Source organism: Melanostigma gelatinosum (assembly GCF_949748355.1).
Source record: "Melanostigma gelatinosum genome assembly, chromosome: 9".
Lineage (NCBI taxonomy): Eukaryota > Metazoa > Chordata > Actinopteri > Perciformes > Zoarcidae > Melanostigma > Melanostigma gelatinosum.
In genome coordinates, this window is record NC_136642.1 from 18995600 (window position 1) to 19021026 (window position 25427).

Genomic DNA, 25427 nt, shown 5'->3' on the forward strand with positions numbered 1-25427 from the left:
TTCTTTATTTGATTTGCCAGTCAGTTGTTGACAACATACAGATGTTAATACAACTGTTGGCTACTTTAATAATTATGGGACTAAATCAGAGTGCAAGTTAGACATTATTGTGATGTTCCGGACCTTTGCATGAGGAAGTTCTCGCTAACTGGACCTCGTTAACCTTTCATTGAATACCCCTGTCGTGGTGTGTTTTGTAACCTTGTTTGTTTTGTTTTTTGTTTGTTTGTTGCTGCTGTAATGGTGTTGTTCCACTCTGCTGAGCTTTGTTGTCTCTAAATCCACTACTGTGAGGGAAGTCGGCAAACTGTATTTTGTTCGTTAAAGGTCCAGTGCCGAACGTGAGTTCGCCAGTCAGGCTTCTGAGTTACAGTGCCTGTACTTTACTGCTGCGGTGAGGATTTGCCTTGTTTTGAGTGCTTTCTTCTTCTTTTCCTTCTTTTCAACTAGCACACACACTCACACATATATACAGCGTTACAGTGCAGGTGTTGCCGACACCAGCGCAAACGGGCCTGATGGTCAATAGCAACAGAAAAATAAGCTATAAGTATGATGATAGGCTATTGGATTGTAATTTGAAGGGGGAGAAAACATACAAACCTGAACGCACACACATATGTAGCATGTTAGAGTTATAAATAACTTGTCCATGTGAGAAACAATAGTTACATTTTTTTTTTTTTTTTAAAGCCAATAATGCCAAATTATTTGGGGGGGCTGAAGAACATTTTAGGGGAGCTTCAGCCCCCCTAAAATAGGCCTAACGACGCCCCTGATCGGCCCCCACCTTTGCTCATTCTGTATAAAGAAAGCTTGCTCACTTTTTTCAGGGTTCTTCCTCACTGAGATTGTACGCATTCCGTTGTGATGATTGAATCTTCTCTGCGCTGAGAATAACTACTTAAAAGACAACCTGGTTTTTGGTATTATGTATTTCAGCATTAAAAGACTCACGCAAAGAGGGTATAGGAATTTTTTCCACCACACAGTAATCAGTAGAGTTGGCGTGTGTGGATGTGTGGCAATGTCTGACACAAACTAAACAAAACATCAGTCATGTCATCAACCGTGAACCACACCATGCTCAGGTGTGGTTCAGTGGTTCATTTGCTGACGATCAATGTACACATCAATGATGTACACATCCTGAAAGAAACAGCAAATGGGACACAGATCCGGAAGGGAGGGGTCGTAACGAAGTCCTTGATTTTTAAATTTTGAAAGCTGAAAATTACAAAAAAGACTGGAATAATCTGGCTTCACTGTTAGACATTTTAATTATGGTGTTATTTAGCCAGACTTCATAAAGCCAATGCAGAAATACTGTATATATTGGTGTTTCTAATTAGTATAACCAGCAAAATACAGTATATACAATATTTACTAATACTGGCATAATTTTTGCTCCAATAATATGCTTCTCTTTGATTGTTATTCATGTATCTTTTCCCCGGGTTGCCAAATTATTTGAATGCCATCTGTGTGCACATACGGCAAGTGTAAGATTAACACACCTTTATGTGACGTGTGTGTGTGTGTGTGTGTCGACGCACAGCTTCAGAAACTACTTGGGTCAATCAATTCTTGTATTGGCCAGGAGTCTCGTTCCCATTGGCTGGCCAAGTGGGGTTTTGTGAGGTGGGGGTGTTTCGTGACAAGATAAAAGGAGCAAATGCCTCTTGTCCAGCTTACACACACGAACACACTCACCACGTGCCTGTCTGTCTGTCCGTTTGTTGACGCTAAACAAGCGGAAAAGATCCACCATCTGAAGCTCTCACTTTAAATGTAAGTATGCACACACACACACACGCACATGCATGCAAACATGTCTAATCCTATTTGAGATAAGGCTAAGGATAAGGGCTCTGCTTCTCCACAAGGGAAAGAGACATGCAGGGTTAAACACTTGTTGAATGAATGGCAAGGCACTGGCACAGAACAAGGGGCAATGCTCATGTGTTATGCCAGTCTATTGTAAAGGGATATGTTTAAAGCTTTTTGCTAATGATTGATTGTTGTAGGACTACAACTGGTTTATTATTCAATGCATGGCATGTTCCCGGTGTGCAGATAACAAACAGGCTCAAAAACGGTACTGAGTCTTTACCTTATTTATTAAGTTGTAGGTCGATGTGATCAAGGACACCTTGATGAGGCTTTTAATCAGGTTTATTAAACTGCCCTTTGGCAGACTGTATTATGCGAGAATGAGTTTATTACAATCTATACAAATAGACTTGTTTTATCTAAGCTATGATCAGACTGGTTTAATGTGTTGTTAAGAGGGTCAAGGGTTCTTGTATACATCTAAATTGTGCAAGCTTGTACAAAGTGTGTCAAGGAGCATGGCTTAGGCTTTGTGCGTGTCCGTGCTGCTTTTCTGTAAATGAAAACATTATAATAATCATTATTTTCTAAAAATAATTACAGCAAGCCATATTAATGTGACTAACTGATCAATATGTAACCAGCCATTTAAAATGTGTCCTAAGAGTGGAATTAGATCATACGAGACACTAAATAGTGTATCTAGATGAAACTGTTTTGAAAACAGCAACCTCTCAACTCTTTACTAGACTTTTAGTTCTTTCGTTGAACTTGTTGATAGTGTATGGTTTTCATGGGGTTCCAACAAATATGTGGTTTTCCACACACGTTGATATTGATATTGAAATTGATTGCAACTTTCAAAAACAGTATGTCCTTAGCCCTAATTACCTATGAATCAGTAATAATTGGGAATGATATTAACCCAATTAACTTGCCCATGATCCTTTGGCTCTTATTGAAGGCACAATTCACCCCAAAATCAAAACTACATGTTATCCTCATCTAGATTGTGTGTAAATTGCCCGGTTTTGGTACATGAAACTGCTTACAACAGGGCTATGGATCATGATTTCTAAAAGGAGACATCGCTGTTGAGTTTTTGTGTGTATTTTTGCCACTTTGAGCACCACAAGCCGAATGCCATATAGTACCAATACATTCAAGAGAAGGCAGACATCTCTACAGCCGATATCTCACACCAAACAACCTAGTTCGACGACTAGCACTACATGAAAATCTCTGTGTAATGTTTATTTTATTTTTTTAATTAAAAAATAATAATCATAATAAAGATACTTTGGAGTAATAAATACAGCTGAAACAGAACAAGAAAATGTCTGTGTTATGTGTATTTGGTACACATTACATTTAAACCTCCAACCATGGCGTGCTGAACTGAACTATCAAACAAGCAGGACGTCATCATAGAAGTGGTTAGTTATTCAACTCATTCCTACCAGTAAGATCAAAGGTTACGCTTTTGACTCTGTGATAAAATTAATTACAATCTCAAAGAAAAGTCACATCCAACCCGTTCTTTGACATCTCTTGAGAAATGATTGTTATGTGGTGGTGTAGTAGATGGACCCAAACGCACGCTCACACAGCAGATTAATCCTTCAAGATCTTTATTTTGTATTTATATATAGCTGCAGACTTAAACAGACAACAATATCCAAACAGACTACGGCACGTGTCCAGTGGCCAAAGCCTGTCCGTTCTCCCTGAGTCGGGAGGGAAACTCAACCGAGGAAGAATGATGCAGCCTCCGGAGTCGGGAGGGAAACTCAACCTACTCACGGCTGGAAACGGTCCGGGATGAAAACAAGGGATGCCGACCGGTGAACTCCGTGGTACTACTCAGATCGGCCTCTGCGCACAGGTGAATTCCCGGGGATCGACTCTGCGCGGCAGGAGTGCTGCAGACAGCCAGAAAGGTTAGAAATCACTCGTCATGAAAACACTGCTCAAACTCACGGCGACTAGAACCAGACTGGTAACCGTACGGACTGACAACGCGCCGGAGGACAGCTGGGGGTATTTAAGTCAGTCGGCGCTGATCACTGGAATTCCCCACAGCTGAGCCTGGGGAGAGGGGCGTGGTTGGAGATGGAACTCGGGGGTGGAAACTATAGGCTGACACAAAAACAAAACATAAGCACATGGCCTTCAACCAACAACACTGACAGGGGGAAAAACAGAGGAGCACACACTAGGTCAGACCGAGATCCTAACAGTACCCCCCCCCCCTCAACGGGAGCCTCTTGGCGAACCGCCCGGCTTACCGGGGTGCTGTCGGTGGTAGGCGCTTATGAGCCCCGGATCAACGATCCTGGACCGTGGCACCCAGCACCGCTCCTCAGGTCCATAACCCTCCCAGTCCACCAGGTACTGAAACCCCCTACCTCGACGGCGGACATCCAGGAGGCGATTGACCGTGTAGACGGGGCCCCCCTCGATGAGACGGGGGGGTGGAGGGGGTGCTGGCGGAGGATTTAGGGGACTGGAGACAACAGGCTTGAGGAGGGAGACATGGAAGACCGGGTGAATCCTCATGGAGCGAGGCAACTGCAGCTTGACCGATACCGGGTTGATGATGGAGATGATGGGAAAAGGACCGATGTATCTGGGGGAGAGCTTCCTTGACTCGGTGCGTAGGGGGATTTCCCTGGTCGAAAGCCAGACCAAGTCTCCAATACGGTATGCCGGAGCTGGGACACGACGCCGATCCGCCACTCTCTTATTCTGCTCAGCCGTGCGGCGCAGAGCCACCCGAGCCTCTCTCCACACCCGTCTACAACGCCGGGCATTGTGTTGGACTGATGGAACTGCCACCTCGACCTCCTGGCTAGGGAACCGGGGAGGCTGATAGCCCAAGGAGGCCTCAAAAGGGGACAGTCTGGTGGCAGTGGACGTGTGGGAATTGTGGGCGTACTCAACCCACGGGAGGTGATGGCTCCAAGAGGAGGGATTAGTGGCGGTCACACACCTGAGGATGGCCTCGAGCTCCTGGTTCAGCCTCTCCGTCTGGCCGTTAGTTTGCGGATGGAATCCCGAGGAGAGACTGGCCGTGGCGCCGAGGGTGTGACAGAAGGCCTTCCATAACTGGGATGAGAACTGCGGGCCACGGTCCGAGACTATGTCCGCCGGAATGCCATGAAGCCTAATGACGTGTTGGACTAGTAGGTCAGCGGTCTCACGGGCCGATGGAAGCTTGGGCAGGGGAATGAAGTGGGCCGCCTTTGAGAACCGGTCCACCACAGTCAGAATGACGGTGTTACCGTTTGACGGGGAGAGACCCGTTACGAAATCCACTGCAATGTGGGACCATGGACGTTGTGGAACCGGGAGTGGCCGTAGTAGCCCCATGGGGGGGGTCGGTGCGAGGCTTTGTTCCGGGCGCACGTAGTGCAGGCCCGCACATACGTACGGGTCTCCTCTTCGAGGGACGGCCACCAACAGGTGCGGCGGAGCCAGTCTACAGTCCGCCGGATGCCAGGGTGACCAGAGAGACGCGAGTCGTGGGTCAGTCCGTTCTGTTATGTGGTGGTGTAGTAGATGGACCCAAACGCACGCTGACACAGCAGATTAATCCTTCAAGATCTTTATTTTGTATTTATATATAGCTGCAGACTTAAACAGACAACAATATCCAAACAGACTACGGCACGTGTCCAGTGGCCAAAGCCTGTCCGTTCTCCCTGAGTCGGGAGGGAAACTCAACCGAGGAAGAATGATGCAGCCTCCGGAGTCGGGAGGGAAACTCAACCTACTCACGGCTGGAAACGTCCGGGATGAAAACAAGGGATGCCGACCGGTGAACTCCGTGGTACTACTCGGATCGGCCTCTGCGCACAGGTGAATTCCCGGGGATCGACTCTGCGCGGCAGGAGTGCTGCAGACAGCCAGAAAGGTTAGAAATCACTCGTCATGAAAACACTGCTCAAACTCACGGCGACTAGAACCAGACTGGTAACCGTACGGACTGACAACGCGCCGGAGGACAGCTGGGGGTATTTAAGTCAGTCGGCGCTGATCACCGGAATTCCCCACAGCTGAGCCTGGGGAGAGGGGCGTGGTTGGAGATGGAACTCGGGGGTGGAAACTATAGGCTGACACAAAAACAAAACATAAGCACATGGCCTTCAACCAACAACACTGACAGGGGGAAAAACAGAGGAGCACACACTAGGTCAGACCGAGATCCTAACAATGATTTCTTCTGTGCTGTATTCCAGCGGTACCATGGATGCAGCAGAGTTTCGGCGCAGAGGGAAGGAGATGGTGGACTATGTGGCCGACTACCTGGAGAACATCGAACAGCGTCCGGTCTACCCAGATGTGGAACCGGGGTACCTTCGTTCCTTGATCCCCAGTGAGGCCCCACTGGAGCCTGAAAATTATGATGACATTATCAAAGATGTGGAGAGGGTCATAATGCCAGGGGTGAGGTTACACTTTTGTTGATGCACACATTGGCATTGTAGTTGCACAGATTCTTTTGTGTTTTCTCTGCAGTGTAATTCAGATTAGTCAGCCACTCAATTTGGAAAGTGATCCTGGTGTTGAGAAGATCGCTTTCCTTTTGTGGAATCATGTCAATAAATTTAGAACTGTAATCAAGTAATCTGACGACAACAAGCTGCTTCAGTGTCTTCTCTTATCAGAAAAAATAGTGGCATCAGTGTTGGTGCGTTCTGTCCATATATTCAACTCACTCACATAACGCAAAGATGTTCCCAAATCCCATGATGCAAGCAGCTTTTTAACCCAGCAGCAGTTGATTTTTGTGTATTTCATCGCATAGCTTAGACGAAATGAAATAGAATCATCAGACTAGTGATGCATTTAAGATTGTTAAAATTAAAGTTTTTGAATTGTGAATGTATGCTTTAGTAGTTATTTTGTAAGAACAGTCATACTATAAACATATTCATCTGAGGGATATTTTCCCCAATGCTGCATAACACATTTTATATACTCATGTCCTTTAAAACAATTCGAGGAACTATTACAAAGGAGGTCAAGTGTTTCTGGCAACATGGTGGTTCACTGGTGAGTTAACAGCTTAATGCATTATAGTCGCACAATTGTTTTGGACTGCGGTCTGAGACAAGGACGGAGACGAGCGGAATCGAGTGCCATGGCTCGCAGTGTGTGTGTTTGAGAGAGAGACAGTGGTAAGCCACCTCTACCGAGAGTGAGGAGCGTTGTTCACGATGACAAAAACTGTAATATATGGCAACCACTTGCTCCCGACTACGATCTAAAGTTGGTCTTGTTCTCAAATGAATTAAGTGTTTGCATGTTTTATCTTTTTTCCAGGTCACCCACTGGCACAGTCCAAACTTCTTTGCCTACTTTCCAGCTGCTAGCTCTTACCCTGCCATGCTGGCCGACATGCTATGTGGAGCCATTGGATGTGTTGCATTCTCCTGGGTAACAAGCACTTTGCTGTGTCTCTGTATCTGACACTGTATTTATTACATGTAGCTCATATTTATATATGTGTATGTGTTTTCAGGCTGCCAGCCCAGCCTGTACAGAGTTGGAGACGGTGATGTTAGATTGGCTGGGGAAGATGCTGAAGCTGCCTGAGCATTTTATAGCCGGGACTGATGGCCACGGAGGAGGTGTCATCCAGGTACGTTTCTTTTGTGTGATTTTTATGCCACCCTGCACTAATGTTCTCTGGCAGTCAAAGGAGTAAAACCAACCCTGCCAACATTTGTACTCTTCTGTGGTTTCTTTTAACATGTGTTAAGTGAAAGGCTCACATTTTATAGGCTTTCAGGAACCATGACTCACAACTGATTGCCCCCTGAAAACACATTCATCAGCAATTTGTGTACTATTGAGTTGTCGTCTTTTCCTCTCACCGGTTCACACCGGCTGAAAATTGGCAGGAAATTGCCTTTTCAATATGTCATCCACAGGCAGACAGAGATGGCGGTGCTGGGATTGTTTCGTGTGGCAAAGGGCCAAGCATTAGTTTAGTGTTCCATTGACTGAAACGCAGCAGCAGAGGAGGCTATCTATATATAGGTGTATGCGTGTTTATGGGATGTTGGAGCATGAGAGTGCACTCTGATGACAGATCTTTTCATGCCTCTTTTATTGTGACCACCTGAGTGTGAGGGCGGGTGTGTGTGTGCGCAATCATCTGGCTCATTGTGTTTTTGTTTTGTCTTGCCACTCTCCTTTTTAAGTGCAGCTTACCGGCTCACTATGGCAACGAATGGGGCTGTTCTCGCTGCAGCCGGGCTAATGAGTGTTGTGACAGCACGTTGCAAGACTATTATCATGAACCTTACATCAAAAATACCCTTCTAGTGACCTTAGATTTCCCTTTATAGCCATGTGTGAGTCATTAAGACTTAGGAGGCAAACAAGACAGTTTGCCTGTTATTAAAATAAATTAGAAATGACAAAAGCTTGCCGAGTTGACTAAAACATCAGAAAAAAAGAATATGATATTGTGTAATCATTCTACAGTTGCTACTGTATGAAAATGTTAAAGACACAAACTTGTAGTTTTAATGCATGCATCATCTTGAGCAGTGGCTCATCACCTCTTATTCTTAAGTGCAATTGCACAGCTTTTCTTTTCAGATAGGAACATTTGCAACAGGTTTCCAAGGCTTATTGTGGTAAAAAGTCTGCTTAGTTACATTTGAAACAGAACTTAAATGAGCAAGGCTATCAGAACAGCGTCAATAAAGAAGACCCCTACATATTACTCCATGCCACAAAGTTCTTTTAATGAATACGTTTCAATCCTACTTGGATCTTTGTCATGTCAGAATGTTTAAAATGTGGAAACCACACCCATATTTATACATCGTGCTCACCAACAGGCAATCATATTAAGCCCCATAAGGGTCAAGGCAAGATTTTGTTTTTATTAGGACTTTCTTTGCATTCCCTCGCAATATGCATTCTCTTGCAATTATTTTTGCGTTCTTTCACAATAAATTGTGTTACTTTGCAATACTTTTCTTCTTCCATTCCTTCTCAGCCATATGTCTCGATCCGCTCCGCTGCTCCCAGTGTAACGGCACAATAATAAGATGCAACGACCCATATGTTGTGTCAAATTAGACCAAAAGTATGATTATGTAAATACAGGTAACATTTAAGTTTGGTTTAAAGTCACAACAGTGGAGCTGCAGTACTTTACAAGTTCCCTCTAATTATCCAACAGAGCACAGCCAGTGAGGCAACCCTGATGTCCTTACTCGCTGCCCGCTGTAAAGCAATCAGACGTGTTCAGGCCACCAACCCTGGAACATCAGAGGCTGAAATCATGTCCAAACTGGTGGCGTACTCCTCTGATCAAGTAAGCACAAAAATATATGTCCAATATCGCTTATGTCATGGTTAATGCAAACGCTAAGCTTACTCTGATTCCTATCATTTGACCCACGTTTCTGACTTTACTCAGAGGTTTTTAACACTTACTATTTGTAAATCATTTTGTTTACAAATGCATTTATCAAAGTTTTTCATGAAACCTTACTGTTTGCCAAGGTACCTCAGCCAGGTTTATATAAGTTTCACTTTACAGACTCTGCAAATATGTTGACTTCTGTAAATATTCTCAGTTGTCCATGTGAACTAAGATCATTAAAGGTTACTTCAGGAACATAGTTTTTCAGTGATTTAGTGAGACAGAGAGTCAGCCAGGCTGGAGCTAGCTCTGGTCGGGTTTAATACCGTGCTGATTCTGTGATTGGGTTAGGAAGTCGCCCGAGGGCCACACAGACCTTTATAGGGAGAGCAGTTTGTTGTGTTTCTACTGAAGAACACCATTCAAATCGAATCACCGGGTGCACATGTCTTATGTGTGTATTCCTTTCTGCTTAGTAATCTATTGAAGATGATCAGGGATATATCATTGAAGCTCTGATGTTGATTAGGTGCAGGCTTATCTGTTGAAAAAATGTCACCATATAAGATCATTCATTATCCATGAATAAGAAATAAACTGTTCAGGTTTATCTTCGAACTAAAAGCAGGAGGCGATTCACCCCTGTGATCAAACAACCTGCTTGCGTTGCATTTTTTACAAATGTTTCATATCTTTCCTCAGGCTCATTCCTCAGTGGAGCGTGCTTCTCTGATTGGAGGAACAATGATGAGGAAGGTTCCCACAGATAACGCCTATGCAGCCGGAGGGGGCATGCTCAAGAAGATGCTGGAGGAGGACAAAGCGGCTGGACTCATCCCTTTCTACGTAAGACAAGACAACAATCCGCATCCATCTAGCCAACTATCACAAAGACGGACACAAAAAGCAACTCCATCTCCAACATTACTTATCATTCATTTTCATATTGAGTTACATTCGTCAGTCATTGGATTCTTTTGGTACACATGGAAATATTACAACCACTTACACAACAGCTCACTCTAATACAATGATACAATGCGTGTGATGCTGCTGTGCACACCCCGAGGCTTCTGCTGAAGGATAACATTGTTTGTATTGAACCTAATGTATGTCTATCTGGTTAAGGTCAATAATCCCTGTCTCAGCTGGACCCACAGATCACTATCAGTGAACAATATTCGGCAGGCTGCAATGGTCCAGCACATTTGAATTATTTGTGTTTATCGAAAGTGACATTAGGATCTATACGTTTGAATAAACACATCATGTCTGTGCTTGTAAAGCAATATATCACAGTAGCTGCAATGACAAACATGTTAAGATCCAATCTTTCATTCTTGTGACATTGAAAATAGAAAATGGCAGGGATACAAATTCACATTAGGGTGTTAATGATTTGAATGTTGGTGTCTTTCAGTTCTGTGCGACCCTTGGCACCACGTCATCCTGTGCTTTTGATCACATTACCGAGCTGGGGCCCATATGTAAGTCAACTTTAGCATCAGCACACGCTTGATTTTTGTTTTACAACAGGAAAAGGAATGTCAAGCTCTATTGGCTGCATTAGCTTTACAACACACACTTTGATTTGAGAAAGGCCAGGATGCTTGGAAGGGAAAACCAAATCAAGAGGGTGTCAGAGTGTATGTAAGGATGTCCTGCAACCAAATATACTGCTTGAGGGTGTGTGATTGAGCAACAAACGTACAAAAAAATAAAGTATTCAGTCAGCTTTCCAAATATTCAGTAGTCTATTAAGTTGCCTCAGAATTAATGATCCTCAATATGACCAAGCTAAAAGTAGATAACTTAAATGAATAGATTGACGTGTTACGACTGTGCGTTTGCAGACATCTATGAATATAGTTCGATTGACAGAAGTAATTATTGTATGGATGTTAATAGCCTCTCTGCTTGTGTCTGTTCCAGGTAATGAGGAAAATATGTGGATGCACATTGATGCAGCATATGCAGGGAGTGCATTCATCTGTCCTGAATTTCGGCCTTTGCTGAATGGCATTGAGGTGTGTAAAAACATGCAAGCCTTCATGTTCGTACAGTGCATAAACACCAACACAACAGAGTTTTGACATAGTTGGATTTTAACCTTGATCATCCCGATATGTGTAGGGCGGTTTTAATGTGGTTTAAGCGCAGTCAAAAAGTGTGCTTCCACCTGCATGGATACATGATGCTGCTGATTGACAAGACAACCGATTTCTGTTAAATTGGTTGTGAAATATCTCTCATAGCATCTATGAAAGGAAAAATGGCATAACGTTAATGTCAAGGAGGAAGCATGCATGAGCGAGTACTAGCCGAACAATTGCCATTAGCGCAGGAGCATCAATCTGCCTTTTGAGGCTGCCGAGGCAGCTGTTGCTCCCCGAGCTGTGCAGAGACGCAGAGATAAGAACAGAGTAATTTCCTGAGGCAGCGTTGGACCTTTATATATATATCCCACTGTTTATTAGACACACCATGTTGGTGGGGAGACAGAGAAAACAGAAGGACCAACTTTTGTTTCATCTAAAGTCAGGTATTGGATATGAACGGTTGCATATTTTGCTCTCATAATCTTGCAATTTTACAATTTGTAGTATCTTTTAATGCAATGTGAATTTGACATTCAGGGTCACTCTTGAAGGAAGTGGAGAGTGGATTGCTAAATTCACAAACGTATTTAAACCACATGCAGATACAGTTAGTGTAATCCATTTACTGTAGCTATAGTGTATAATCCAGGCACATTAACGGGTCAAAAGAAGGAACCCAGTCTTTTAGGACGACAGTGCAGCCCTGCTGAAGGGTTGGTTGCTAGGATATGGGTGATGGGCGAGCAGGCAACCAGCCCCCTTTAAATCAGTCAGCTTGGCAACTGTCAGCCAGGAGTCTGTCTCACATTGTCTCTCTACGCTGTGTGATTGCATTTGTGGAGGTAGAAAAAAAGGATATTACACGAGATAGCCAACAAACGGATGAGAACAGATTAGGAAAGGTTTGTCTCCCTTTGAATAAATCCTGCCAGGAAAGGGTTATTTTCCGTGTGCTCTGTGAGCTGTTGGCTGGATGTCCCTCTTTTGCATTTCAAATAAATCATGCCTGCTTTATTCCAGATAATGCTGTTGGTGAAAAGGTTGTCTCTGCATCAGTAATGGTAAATTAAGATGTATTATTGGGTGTGTTTTGGCCAAAATACATTTCTCAAGTTGTGCTGATGTAACATCAGAAAATATTAGAACTCGTGTGACCAATTATTCCATTTCATTATCCTCTGCGCAACTTCTTTGATCTTGCTAAAAATATGTGGCAGCATATGCAGACTTCACTGAAAGCCACTGATGTTTTGTGTTCATTTTTCGTTAGATAATACCTTCCATTCTAGACAATGAATTATTGTTTCTTTTAAAGTTTGCAGACTCTTTCAACTTCAACGCACACAAATGGCTTTTAATCAACTTTGACTGCTCTACAATGTGGTAAGTTATGCATGTCAATATGCTGTGCGAGACAGAAGTGGTTGTTTAAGATTCAGTGCCATATAGGCAAACTCTGTCAAGCTCCAATATAAATAAATATATATATATATCTATATATATATATATATATAGATATATATATATATATCTATATATATATATATATATATAGATATATATATGTGTATATATATATGTAGATATATATACACATATATATATCTACATATCTATATATATATATATATATATACATATATATATACATATATATATGTATATATACATATATATATGTATATATACATATATATAAATGTCATCGTAGAGTGGAATTCTACTCAGGTAGTCGCCCGCTAGCTTATAGCATGTAGCATCCTGGGCATCACTGGGAATCAAAACACCGCGGCTTTGAGAGCACTTGTTTGCAATTGTGCATTAACGTGATGAACCAATGATTTAACTTGCTGCTAGGACCACTGATTCACCAAACCTGCTTGCTTGCAGTCTGTGTTTGTTGAGAATAAAACTCATGTTGAGGAGAAAACTCAGGTGAACAGACTTACGTCGAGGCGTTTAGCTCAATTCAAGCAATAAGGTTTATTTGTGACAGAAGTATTATGTCCAGCAGTTAAACGTACACGGACCTAGAAAGTTCACTCTGTAGGAGCGAATGAAAAGCTAAAAAGGCGCTTAGACAGAGTGCGCATGCGTTTATATATTAGGTCCTCCTTTTGGAGCCTATTGGTCAAAGCAAAGTAGGAGGTGGATCTGTTTTTAGCGTTCAGATGACCTGATGGAGCTCTGGGCATCTCCGCCCACACTGGCTCACGTCCGGGATCCGCCTTCTCTGGAACGTCAGTGTGTGTGAAATGTTGATGCAACAGCATATTGTTATGTTCGGCCAACTAGATAAGCTAGGCGCTAGATATGCAAGGGCGCCTCTTTCTATCTCTAAGATGGAGCAGGCAGTTGAGACTAGTTCTCTGTAAGACTATGTGACATTTAACTGGGGCAAAGGCTATCCTTCAGAGTTCTAGTATTTTCCACTTTCTTCAGGCGAGTGCGAGAGTGCCCCACCTGGCGTTTTTGACCTTCGTGTACTAGAACTCATATATCCGCGTGTTTAACATTGAATGAATGTATATTTTATTTACATGTTCCACCACAGTCCCCGACGCTGCTCTCATGATTCATTTTGTTCCTAAAGATAGATTTGATTTTGTAGCGAGTAACGAAGGTTTCAGGGGAAATCTATCAGAGTAAAATTATCGGTTTTCTTTGCAAAATGTAGTGAAGTAAAAGTAAAAGTCAACAGAAATATAAGTAGTAAAGTACAGATACCCCAAAAAACTACTTAAGTACAGTAACGAAGTATTTCTACTTCGTTACTATACACCACTGCATAGAACCATACGTAAGACTCCCTTCCTTAAGATGACAGCCATAAGTGCGTCATCCAAAACCATGCTGTTTTAAGTATTGAACCTCCGGCTGCATCTGGACTCTTCCCATGGGCTGACACGACAAGCACGCTGCTCAATCAACCTTACAATGTCACCATTGTGGGAACCAGAAACAACCAGTAGTACTCCACTCACTGTCATCAACAGAAGAAACCCTCTTACGCATGAGGATACCAACCTCCCAGTAAAAGTGGCATGAGTAGTAGCACTCATCCTTAGGCAACACTGCTGCCATACACTTGGCCAAAGGAGGGTCAGCCTTCTGGGCTGCTATCAGCTGTTCCTTGCCAACCTTCAACTGTGCGTCAGGCCCAGCCGGCACAGTGACAGGACAGGTAACTTCAGTAGACTCATTTCCAACAGCATTAGTGGACAGCTTATCTAGAGGCAACTCAGAAGTTACAGAAGGATCAGGATCAGCCTGTAGACCAGGGGTGTCAAACTCATTTTCAGTCTGGGCTACATCAGCATCACGGTCGCCCTCAAAGGGCCGGTTGTAACTGTAAAACTAACTTCTCCCTAACATATTGTTAAATAACTCTCTCTGCATTTGATTATTGTTTATTCAAGTGTACAAATATTGTACATGCAGTTATATCAATGTAAAATGATATTTAAACACATTTCTGTTATTATAACATAAATCATTTTAATTGAGGGTTAAGAAACCCACATTACTCTATCAAAGATCAAACTATTAAAGAAAATAAAGACAAATATCAAACACAAGTTATTACATTAACTTTATTCAACGCTGTTTGTGTCACCTCTCTGCATCACTAATGTTCCTCCCTGTCGTCGTCCTGTGCATGGCAGCTACATCCAAGAGCTGCTCACTGAGAGTCAGGTCTGATAAACATGGATAGATGATGTATCCGTGTTGTCTGTGCTTTCATCAACAGTTCATTAAAAACACAAGTACCTGCTCGTCTCTTAGCTAGCTGTGTTGTTAGATTGCTGCTAGTTGCTGCGATGGTGTTTCTTCACAAACTGACATTTGTAAAAGTCTGTATCTGGTCGGAGCTCTGCTCACATACCTTTAGCATGCACTGGGCTGTAGCTGTGTAAATATATTCTGCTGTGATTGCAGTCTGCCTTTTAATTCTTGGACAGTTTGATGTTTTTCTTGGAGGCTAAATTTAGCTCCGTGTTTGGTGTCAAAATGCCGACGTCGTGAATTGTATCCTTCATCACCGACACGCCTCATAACACAGAAGACAGACCCGTTTCTCTCCTTTAAGCACAAACATGTATTCACTTTCCCATCTTTCATTACATTTTCTTCCCTCTGCATCAATTTTTCTCTTCGTGGACATTTTGGGATTATTTGTCGATCTTTTTCAATCGTTGGAAAACCGCTTTACGGGCTGTTGCCTCTCCTGTCCACCTGTTGTGATAGTTTTAATGTCGGTACACAGACATGCTATTTTATAATTTCAACTTTCTATCTCATAATTTCGACATTGGGGATACTTTTATTTTCAAGTCTAACTTTTAATTATTTTTCCAAAAAAAATATATATATATCTTTTTTTCAATTATTATTTATTTTTTTTGCTGGAGGATTCGCGGGCCACATAAAATGACGTGGCGGGCCGAATCGGCCCGCGGGCCTTGAGTTTGACACATGTGCTCTAGACCAGGGATTCCCAAAGTGGGGTGCGCGAGCTGCCTCTAGGGGGGTGCGCGAGAGGAAAAGTGTAATGGCGGTCTGATGGTGTAATAATATTAAATATAAAAAAAAATGTAATTTTAATTTAAAAACTGTCAGGTGGGACATCTGAAGCTATCAGTCGTAAAAGAGGAGAGGGACAGAGAGAGAGAGAGGAATCGGAGGCGAGGGGAACGGAGAGGTGCGTTGGGGAGAGACCGGGAGAAGAAATCGAGCCAGAGTCAGAGGAAGATGAGACGGAGGAGACCGAAAAGGAGGAAGGGATAGCACAGACAAATCGGGAGCACATCGGCCCATCGCGGAGTCAAGGTGAAAAAAGAGGAAACGAGAGTGAGCATCAGACTGGGAAAAAAAGAGGAAATATGATGAAAAGTATCTGTGTCTGGGCTTCACTTGGATTGGCAACGCAGATTCCCCAAAGCCACAGTGCGTGGTGTGCAGTGAGGTTCTGGCTAACAGTCTGAAGCTCTTATTTACGTCGCCACCTGAACACCAAGCATGCCAGTGCAAGTCAAAAGCCCCTTACATTCTTTATATCGAAATTGGAGGAGTTACAAAACAGCCAAAAACAACTGGAGTCTCATTCATGTGTTGGGTCTATAAATGACGCACTACGGGCTTCATATCTGGTTACAGAATAGCGAGAAAGGGGCTACCGCACACAATCGCCGAAGACGTGAGCTTGCCAGCTGCCAGAGAGATGGTGGAATGTATGATTGGGGAGAAAGAAGCAAAAAAGTTGGACATGATCCCGGTGTCCAACAACACTGTGTCGCGCCGCATCGATGCTTTGTCCGAAGACATCCTGGCTGCATTAGTCGGTCATTAATTGTAAATTAAATGTGATAATCTGCCTCTGAGCCTGTGCGCTCGCCATCCGTATTGCTCTTTAAAAGTGACGCCTTGTGTAACTGAAAGTTATTGAAACTTTGTTGCAGTGTTTCAGGGCGTTTTCACACCTTCAGTTCGTTTGCTTTGTTGCAGTTGCTCCTTTGTTCGCCTGCAACATTTAACAGCGGACTAAATCTTGTAAACAAATGCCACGCGCGATCAAACTGTTCTCTCATTGGTCCGATTCTTATGCGGCTATAAAGGCTTAAAAGGCTCTGTTGCTTCTTTTTTTTTTTTTTTATTAAGGGGGGGGGGTGCGCGAACCCGGTCGGGATGTAGAAGGGGGTGCGCGGCCTAAAAAGTTTGGGAACCGCTGCTCTAGACTGTCAACAGGTGGAGCCACTTCAGATAAATTCACCACATCGTCATACTTTCTTGACTGGGCACGAGTTACAATGCAAGCAGGAAGGACTTTAGGCAACCGAGATGACAGATCAGCACTCTGGTAATTGTCAACTACGGAGCCTGTTGGTCTATCCACTACAATGGGAGCAGGGAACACCTTCCCTCCAGCCAAATCATGACCCAAAAGCAGGTCTACTCCCCCTAAGGGAAGCTGGGGACGAATCACCACCACGACAAGGCCTGTAACCAACTCAGATTGCAAATAAACAACATGCAATGGAGCTTTAAGCCACCGCATCCCACATCCTTTGACTGAAGCACTGCTACCAGTGGAGGTCTTCTCAGAGAGGCAAAACTCCTGCCAAAAACAAGGGCCGAGGCTCCTGTATCCCTAAGGATGCAAATTGGGACGAGCTTCTCAGAATCAGAAATTGCTATTTAACCCTCCATACGGAATGGTGGAAAGGAGTCACACTGTTTTTTATTGGTCTGACAAGGACCAACTACACAGGGTAACTGCTGTGGTACTGAAACTATTAGCCCTACAGGCTTAGTACCTTCTGACTTTTTTTTTTTTTTAGAATTACAATGCAACTTTAATACAACAGCCCTTGTTATCTGTACTTTTGAACCAAATTGTGTTGCATCCAATGGGAGGCCTTGTAAAGAGTTTGTGTAGAAAAAAAACTTTACACCTAAACTACTAAACTAAGAATGTTCTGCCATTTATTCTGAATTGCCATTCCAATTCTTGCAAACATACAGATTGAGCATCTTGAGACTTCAAGATTACTTGTTCAATCTTCCCAACAGTTGAACCTGCAGACACATGAAAGCCCTGCTGCTCATCAAGCTGACTAGATTCACGGGGAAACACTCCCTGTTCAATGAGTGCAGTGACTACCTTAGCTCTAAGCTGACCTTTTTTAAGGGACGTTTGAGCAATTTCAAGATGGTACTGCTCTGCAATAGACATGATCTGGGCTTTGGTACATTGAGCCAGCTGCTCTATTGTAGGACCTTCACTGATCTCTTGAAAATCAGAATTCATTGTGAGATCACAAAAACAACTTTGAGGAACAAATCTCTACAAGGTAGCACAACCAACAATGGCCTCCTCCTAAGTAAGTCAAACCACCAACACAAAGTAACACTACCACACAGAAATAGTGCTACCAAACAGCACAGCTTACCTACACAAAATCAGAGTGTAATTGAAATGCACCAATCACTAGGCTGTCTATACAAGAGCAGCTAGTTAACTATTTCAGGCCACACAGTATAAAAATAGTGTTAATACTCTTACCCCTACGATACACTGAAATTCCAAACTTTTCTACCTCCACTGAGAAGAAAGTAGGTTCCACAAAATGTAGTCCCTGCAAGAAGCAAGAGACTACCTGAACACGAAGCTCACACAGATAATAGAAAAGCATGAGCAGTGGCTTACTAAGCCAGCCAGACGAATCAGGGTTCAAAGAAGAACAAAACTACAGCCTAGCATTTAACCAAAACTAGTGTGCACAATAATATTTCTCCACTCTTACTCACACAGCGTACAGCATGTGTGAAGAACAAAGGCCAGCAAATGCCACCACATACTATCCTGAGGAATGAATATTTCAAACTGACCTATTCTTGAACTCACCTGGTTTCCTCTCTACCTAAGAAAATGTAGTTCTATCTGGCTGAACCTCAACTAGTCTTCGTCAGCTTTCTCGGACACGCCAGGGGCCACCCCAGGGTTACCGCACCAAAAACAATAAAGTGGTGCTGGTCTCTCAAACACCCGCAGGCTTTCTTAACCAGGTAAGCTCAGAGGAAAAAATAAAAATTTTACCTTAAGTGGTGACATCAGCCTGAACCTACCAAGTCGAGGCGTAAAGAACTACCGAAGGCTAACTGAGCTTCGGACGAGCCCCCATTATGTTACGACCGGCTCGGAAGTCGCAACACAAGGAGGGACACAACACCAAGTTCGATTCAAAAACCACAGGTGGCAGTTTATTACAGGACACAAATAAACTGTAATGTGCAAATCAAACTGAAGACCAGGGTCTGGTGCCATGCAGATGAGAGAGAGAGAGCGAGGGCGGAGCTAGGAGGCGCTTACATAGGTAACCCACATCCTCATCCAGGTGCCCTCAATCACTCGTCAGGGAGCTGCACCTAGAACTCAAAAGACACAGAATACACACACACGCACACACACACCCACGCATGCACAAACATTCACAGCAGGATATAGAACCATACGTAACAATATGAGCAAACTTTAAAAGTCTGTTGCTGCTGTTAGACAGGTTCGACCCAGCACTGGTATGGCGAGTGGATGTTTGTCTCATTAAACTGAATTTCAATTTTAAGAACTGAATGTGGAATTATATAGAGTTGGATTTTCAGTGAGGATCAAATAGTTTGCGGGCAACTGAATTAAATTGCATTCAGTTTCAAGTTTATAGGAATTCAGTTTCTATGACACATATTCCTGCCCATACATAATCATCAAAACACCATTTTCATAGAAAGAGTTAAAGTCTTAAATATTGTATTTGTATTTTTGAATGGTTTACTGAGACAGCATTTCGTTGTCTCAGTATTTGTACTCAGATTACAGTTGAATCTAATCTAATCAACAGGGTGAAGAAGAGAGAGGACATCATTGGAGCCTTCAAGATGGAACCACTCTACCTGAAACATGAACACCAGGAGTCAGGTAGTCATTTCACTTAAAGTGTTTGAATCCATGATCACAGATCAGGTTGGATGAATCTGGGGTCTACTGCATAACATAGTGACAAAAATGAACAGTTGTGACCTTGTTTACTGTTCATATTGTGAGGAAGGTGGTTAGTGTGCCCATTTGAGCCAAAATTCACACACATCCGATTCAACAATAACTACTGAAGCGGGGCACCATGCTCTTAAAATACAGTGTCGTGTAGCTTAAACCAGATGAACACAGGCATGAAGATGAATGTGTGACAACTCGACAGGTGTGTGTGAGAGCGCTCTACTTCTATGTTTGTGAGGATTTATGTGAGTTTTAGAGCTTGAGAGGGAGGATTTCTTTGTGTTTAGACTTAGTTTTAGGGAATGCATTCTGTCAACAAGGTTTGGGATTTGTGAAAAAAGTGTGTGTGTGTGTTAACTATTCAATGTTGGCTTCTGTGAGCCAGTTCTGTAATTTTCTACCTGTCGTTAAGCTAATTTACTGTATTTGTGACTTCATGTGATTATTACACCCTGTCACCGTCCGATCTGTCCCTGCTGATCCGTTCTGTGCATCTTAGTACCCAACCCCTACTCTGCTTCTGATTGGCTGCTGAACGCTAACGTTAGCCTATACTATGATGCTGACCGGTGCTTCAAACTAGAAGTAGCGACCCCCGTATTCCCAAAGAAGACTACCTGGTCCGAACTACGGTTGCCCTAACATTTTTGGGGAGCTAACTTCTGCGGGGGTCGATAGCTAGCCAGCCGGCCAGTCAATCTCACAGACTGTGCTGTGAGCTCGCTGGAGTTCTTTCAAGAGCCGCTCCACAAGAACGGAGCGAACCCCACTGATCTCCCTCTGGTTCTCTGGATGAGGAGCAGAGCACAGTGGGGTGCTGGAGGCTCTTTAGGGGCCTTGGGATAGAGGTTGAGTGTTGGGGAACCAGTGGGTGGGTGGGAGGTATGCAGGGGGTATCCGCTGTCCTCCAGTGTAATAATAATAACAACAACAACACCCATTATTCTTATTTTTCATATTCCCATATACGGGTCTACCTGCAAGGCAGACTTAGTGGACGTTCTTGCACATACGCAAAACAGATGGGGCAGCTAGGACAGATTATGAACTGACACATCATTAACATCATGAAAATCATCATCAAGATCAATCTTCAAAATGAGGATGAATCACACTTGACTTTAAAAAAAAAAAAAGAATTTGATTCTGTGTCTATATGTATCGACATCTGCTACAATGGTGTGTGCTGGTGTATATGCTCCTAGCCTGCAGCTGGGCTCAGAGCTGCACTATAATTTGTCTGACAGATAAGCAGACAGAGAGAACGACAAACAGCTACCTCCCACCACTCTGAGGCACCTTACAAAAGCCTTTTGCTCACACAATCTGGACTATTCAATCTAATTAGTGGGTATTAGCAGCAGCTAACACAGGCCCCATTCTGTACAGATGAAATATCTGTAGCCAGTGGTCTGTGTGGACTGACAGTGCTGTGATCAGTGACATACTGTATAGGGGGTGGGCGTAATGACAGCAACACCTGGACAGTAAATACAAAATAGCTTTACAATGGATAATGTTATGAAGCTGATAATGCTCAATTTCAGAGCTTTGTTGATTCAGCTTCATCGGTGCAAGTTGTTGTTTCCTCTTTTGTTGTTTCAGGAGAAAAAGGGAAATTGCTCTTTTTTTGTATGATAATCTAATGACGAGACCGACCCTGGAATAGATTGAAAATGCACCATTCACAATGTTCAAGATTACTTTGTGATGTGACATTTTTTACTGATTCCTGAACTGTTTCTTCCTTCAACAGGGCTGATCACAGACTATCGGGTAAGATGAATCAATGTTAATTATGTTTCTACAATTTGCTAGTAATCAAATAATCCCATCACGTCAAATTTGCAGAGGTTAAAGCTATAACCACTCTCCTACTCTCTTCCTCTGTCCTGAAGCATTGGCAGATTCCACTTGGAAGAAGATTTCGCTCACTAAAGATGTGGTTTGTCTTCCGTATGTATGGGCTCCATGGCCTGCAGGCTCATATACGAAAGGTAAGAGACCAACTGAATGATCCACCATGTGTCTGTGCCCTTAATGGGACAGTGTGTATGATTTGGTGGCGTCTAGCGGTGTGGTTGCCGATTGCAACCAACTGACTGCCCCTCTGCTCATCACTCCCCTCCCAAAGACTGTGGTAACATGAGCTGCTGAGTGCAAAAGCATGGTAACGCCGTTTGCCTTGCTCTGAAGCCATCCGAGTAATAATAACACAAATTTAAAAGTAACGGAAGTCAGGCAGTGGCAAGCGAAGAGGACCCGCTCCCTATGTAGATATGAAGGGCTCATTCTAGGCTAATAGAAAAAAAGATTCTTTCTGGTGATTACACACCAATGAAAACATACTTATGAATATTATATTCCATTTCTTTTAATAGATCCCTAAAATGCTACACACTAGCCCTTTTGAATTTCTGGTTAACTTTTGAGTCGTGTCTCTCTAATACATTTCAGTAAATTCAGCTTATAGGTAGTGTTGATTCATAAAATGTACGAGTGCTGACAGTGGTACGCAATCTGGGTTTTACCCTTCTACCTCGTAGGGTCTCATTCCTTCTCAATCACTCCCAAAAAAATAGAAAACACTTCTGACGATCACATACGCCTGGTCTTTATGGTAAATGCCATCTCCGTTCTCCCTTCCACGCCCCACCTCATCCTTCTTAGCACTGAAGTCAGTCCACTGCCCTCCATCAGCATATCCTGTCAGCAACATTTTCCTACATTTCTCCTCCAATGCCCATCCTCCCCACCCATGCTTCACCCCTGCATGCGTCTGTCTCTCCCCCTCATGCTCTGTCAATCAAATAAGCCTGTTTTGTGTTTACTCTCCATTTTCAATGAAGCGGCAGAAGCAGCAGTGATCCCTGCAGCCATAACCCGTGACACACTACTATACTGTACATCCGTCCTCTACAGATGGAACAGTTTGAGCTGTGTTTTTGGTCCTTTTTTATCTTGTAGAGTCAGACAATATGTTGGTTGACCGTGGCTAAGTGGAGAGCAGGGCCGTCCTTCAATTAGAGGATCGGCGGTTCGATCCCCGACTCCACGAGTCACATGTCAATGTGTCCTTGAGCAAAAAGCGTAACCCCAAAATTGCTCCCGTAGCTGTGCCTACGCTGTATCGATAGATACTGAATTGTAAGTCGCTTTGGATAAAAGCCTCTGCTAAATGTAATGTTCAAATGGAAATACAGCCTGTCTGATGTACCGATTGTGAGTTTAGTCTTTTCCAGGAAAACCAATTTAAGTTGCTTTTTTTCCTTTATGAACTCTAATGAATTATCCTCCCATGAGATGGTAACTGTAGCATTTTAATGATAAAGGCTTTGAATGTTAAATACCTAGAATACGGTAATTATCCAAACAGCCAATGAGGTCATTATAGTATATTGGCTTGTAAACACCTCTGAGTGATGATGAATTACCGGCTGGGAATTAGGAAACAAGTTGGTGGTCAACCAGCTGGTCTTTTAGGCCAGTGTTCGATCTCATTAGAGAGGCAGGAAACGTGGAGTTGAAGTTGGTCCATATGATTGTGATCAGATGTAGTGATGCATGTTTAGTGTTTCACTATGCATTCAATGTCCAGGTGGGCTACTTGATCATAAGTGGATAAATGTGTTCGTAGGAGTTTGTTTGATCGCACATTGTCATTTGAAAATTACATTTCCAGGGAACAGATTTTGATCCAGACTATTTCAAGGTTGCAGAGTCCTGATTTTGAACTGAGCATTCTCGGCAGTGCTTTCTACCAGGATGTGTACTATACCTCAACTTGCTCTATTAATCAGATGTGTTCTGTTGTCAACAGTTACAGATGGTTACATTTAGTTTATCGTCAGGGGATACACTCCAGAGAGTTACAGACTGAATCAGTTGAAAACGTCATCTGATCTCTATGGTGTATAGCGTAATGATACAGCACTGCCACCCAGTGCGAATCATCGACATTTTAGCCTTTAGTAGAATTACTTGCTAATTGTTTTCTTGCAGAAGGCCAGGCACCAGTTACAGCACATGCTCTGTTATGCTGTATACAACCTATTACACCAACAATTGAATTAATAACCCCTCGCCCTTTCACTTGCTTGTTAAATTTACAAAGCAGTTTCTTTAACTTGAATGAACATTCGACATTGTCAGGTCTCTGCAGACTTCATTAAAACATGTGGACATTAAGAGCAATTGCGATTGTACTTTCATCTAGAAACACAGTACATTTTACAAACAGCTCATGAGTCAGAGTACATTATCTCTGTCTTGTCTTTGCAGCACGTGCTCCTGGCCAAAGAATTTGAGAGTCTTGTGCGAGCAGACAAGAGGTTCGACATCTGTGCCGAGGTTGTCATGGGACTGGTTTGCTTCAGGCTCAAGGTAACAACATCCAACATTAAAGAACTGCGACGTGATGTTTTTTGTTGAATTTTAGTTTACATTGGCAGAGGAAAGCTCAGGTCTACAGTTGATTTTAATAATGTTGAATATGGTGTGTCATAAGATGACAAACACGTTATTTATCTATTGTACTGGCGCAGTCTTTCTTACACACATGAAACTCAATTACAGGTGAGTTATAAAGCGACGAGAGAGGCTTACATATATTTTTGCATGCACTGTGATATATGAGATAATAGAAAATTCTATATATAGAACTTCCAGTTAGGAAACACTATGAAATGCAACATGACCAATAGTGTAACCTAGTAACCCAAGTGTCGAGGAAAGATAAAAATCCTGGCTATCGTAAACAATGTGAGTTCTTTTTCCTCCTCGTCTCCTCTCAGGGCTCCAATGAGTTGAACCAGCTCTTGCTAAAAAGGATCACCAACAGCAGAGAGATCCATCTGGTGCCTTGCCAGCTCTCTGGCCTCTTTGTCATCCGCCTCGCCCTCTGCTCACGCAGCACTGACTCATGTCACATCCAACATGCATGGCGGCACATCGTACAGCTGTCCTCTGAGCTTTTGCAAGATAATCATTGACCAAAAGGCTGGAAAGGGGCTGTCCACCCTAATTCCAAAAGTAGGACCAATGTGAGGACACGAATTCTGAGTTTCATGTTGCAGATGTAAAATGTCATAAAGGGAATGAACAATGAATTCACAGCTCCCTTAGCAGTAAGGTATCTTTCCGTCTGCAGCCATGCTATGTAAGCAGTGGTCATTACGTTGTTCAGTTAATGCATGTGGAAATAACCTTTTACAAAACGTATCAATAAAAACACAAATGTGTATGAAAGGAAATAATGCAGGTTCCAGATATTACATTTTCTATCTGCAACTTCTCCCTCCATTGACTTTGCTCTTATCTCTCACTTTTTAATGATTATGCTATTGTCCTCATTGTGATGCAATCAATGGACCTGTCTTTTCTGTCTATGCCGCTTCTGTGTCTTCTGAGGAAAAAAAACATGGGTTGGTTTGTGGTGAATTTGTTGCACATTGTGTGTGTAAATTAAGTTATGAGTCAATGGGTGTCTGTAATTGTCTCTGGGTGGGTGCTCATACAGAAACACCTTTTATATGTCTTATATGTCTTTATA

At 42.9% G+C, this 25427-nt stretch overlaps 1 protein-coding gene across 1 annotated transcript; it reads left to right on the forward strand.

Annotated features, from left to right (window-relative positions):
* Positions 1-1704: 1704 nt before the first annotated feature.
* On the forward strand, positions 1705-24881 carry LOC306781685 (aromatic-L-amino-acid decarboxylase-like). The gene is made up of 14 exons (XM_079274661.1): positions 1705-1791; positions 6075-6282; positions 7162-7275; positions 7361-7480; positions 9041-9175; positions 9929-10072; positions 10647-10713; positions 11159-11253; positions 12641-12708; positions 19722-19798; positions 21633-21652; positions 21775-21873; positions 24158-24259; positions 24670-24881. The coding sequence occupies exons 2-14, from the start codon at positions 6082-6084 to the stop codon at positions 24865-24867; spliced, it is 1440 nt and encodes a 479-aa protein (XP_079130787.1). The 5' UTR covers positions 1705-1791; positions 6075-6081; the 3' UTR covers positions 24868-24881.
* Positions 24882-25427: the final 546 nt, after the last annotated feature.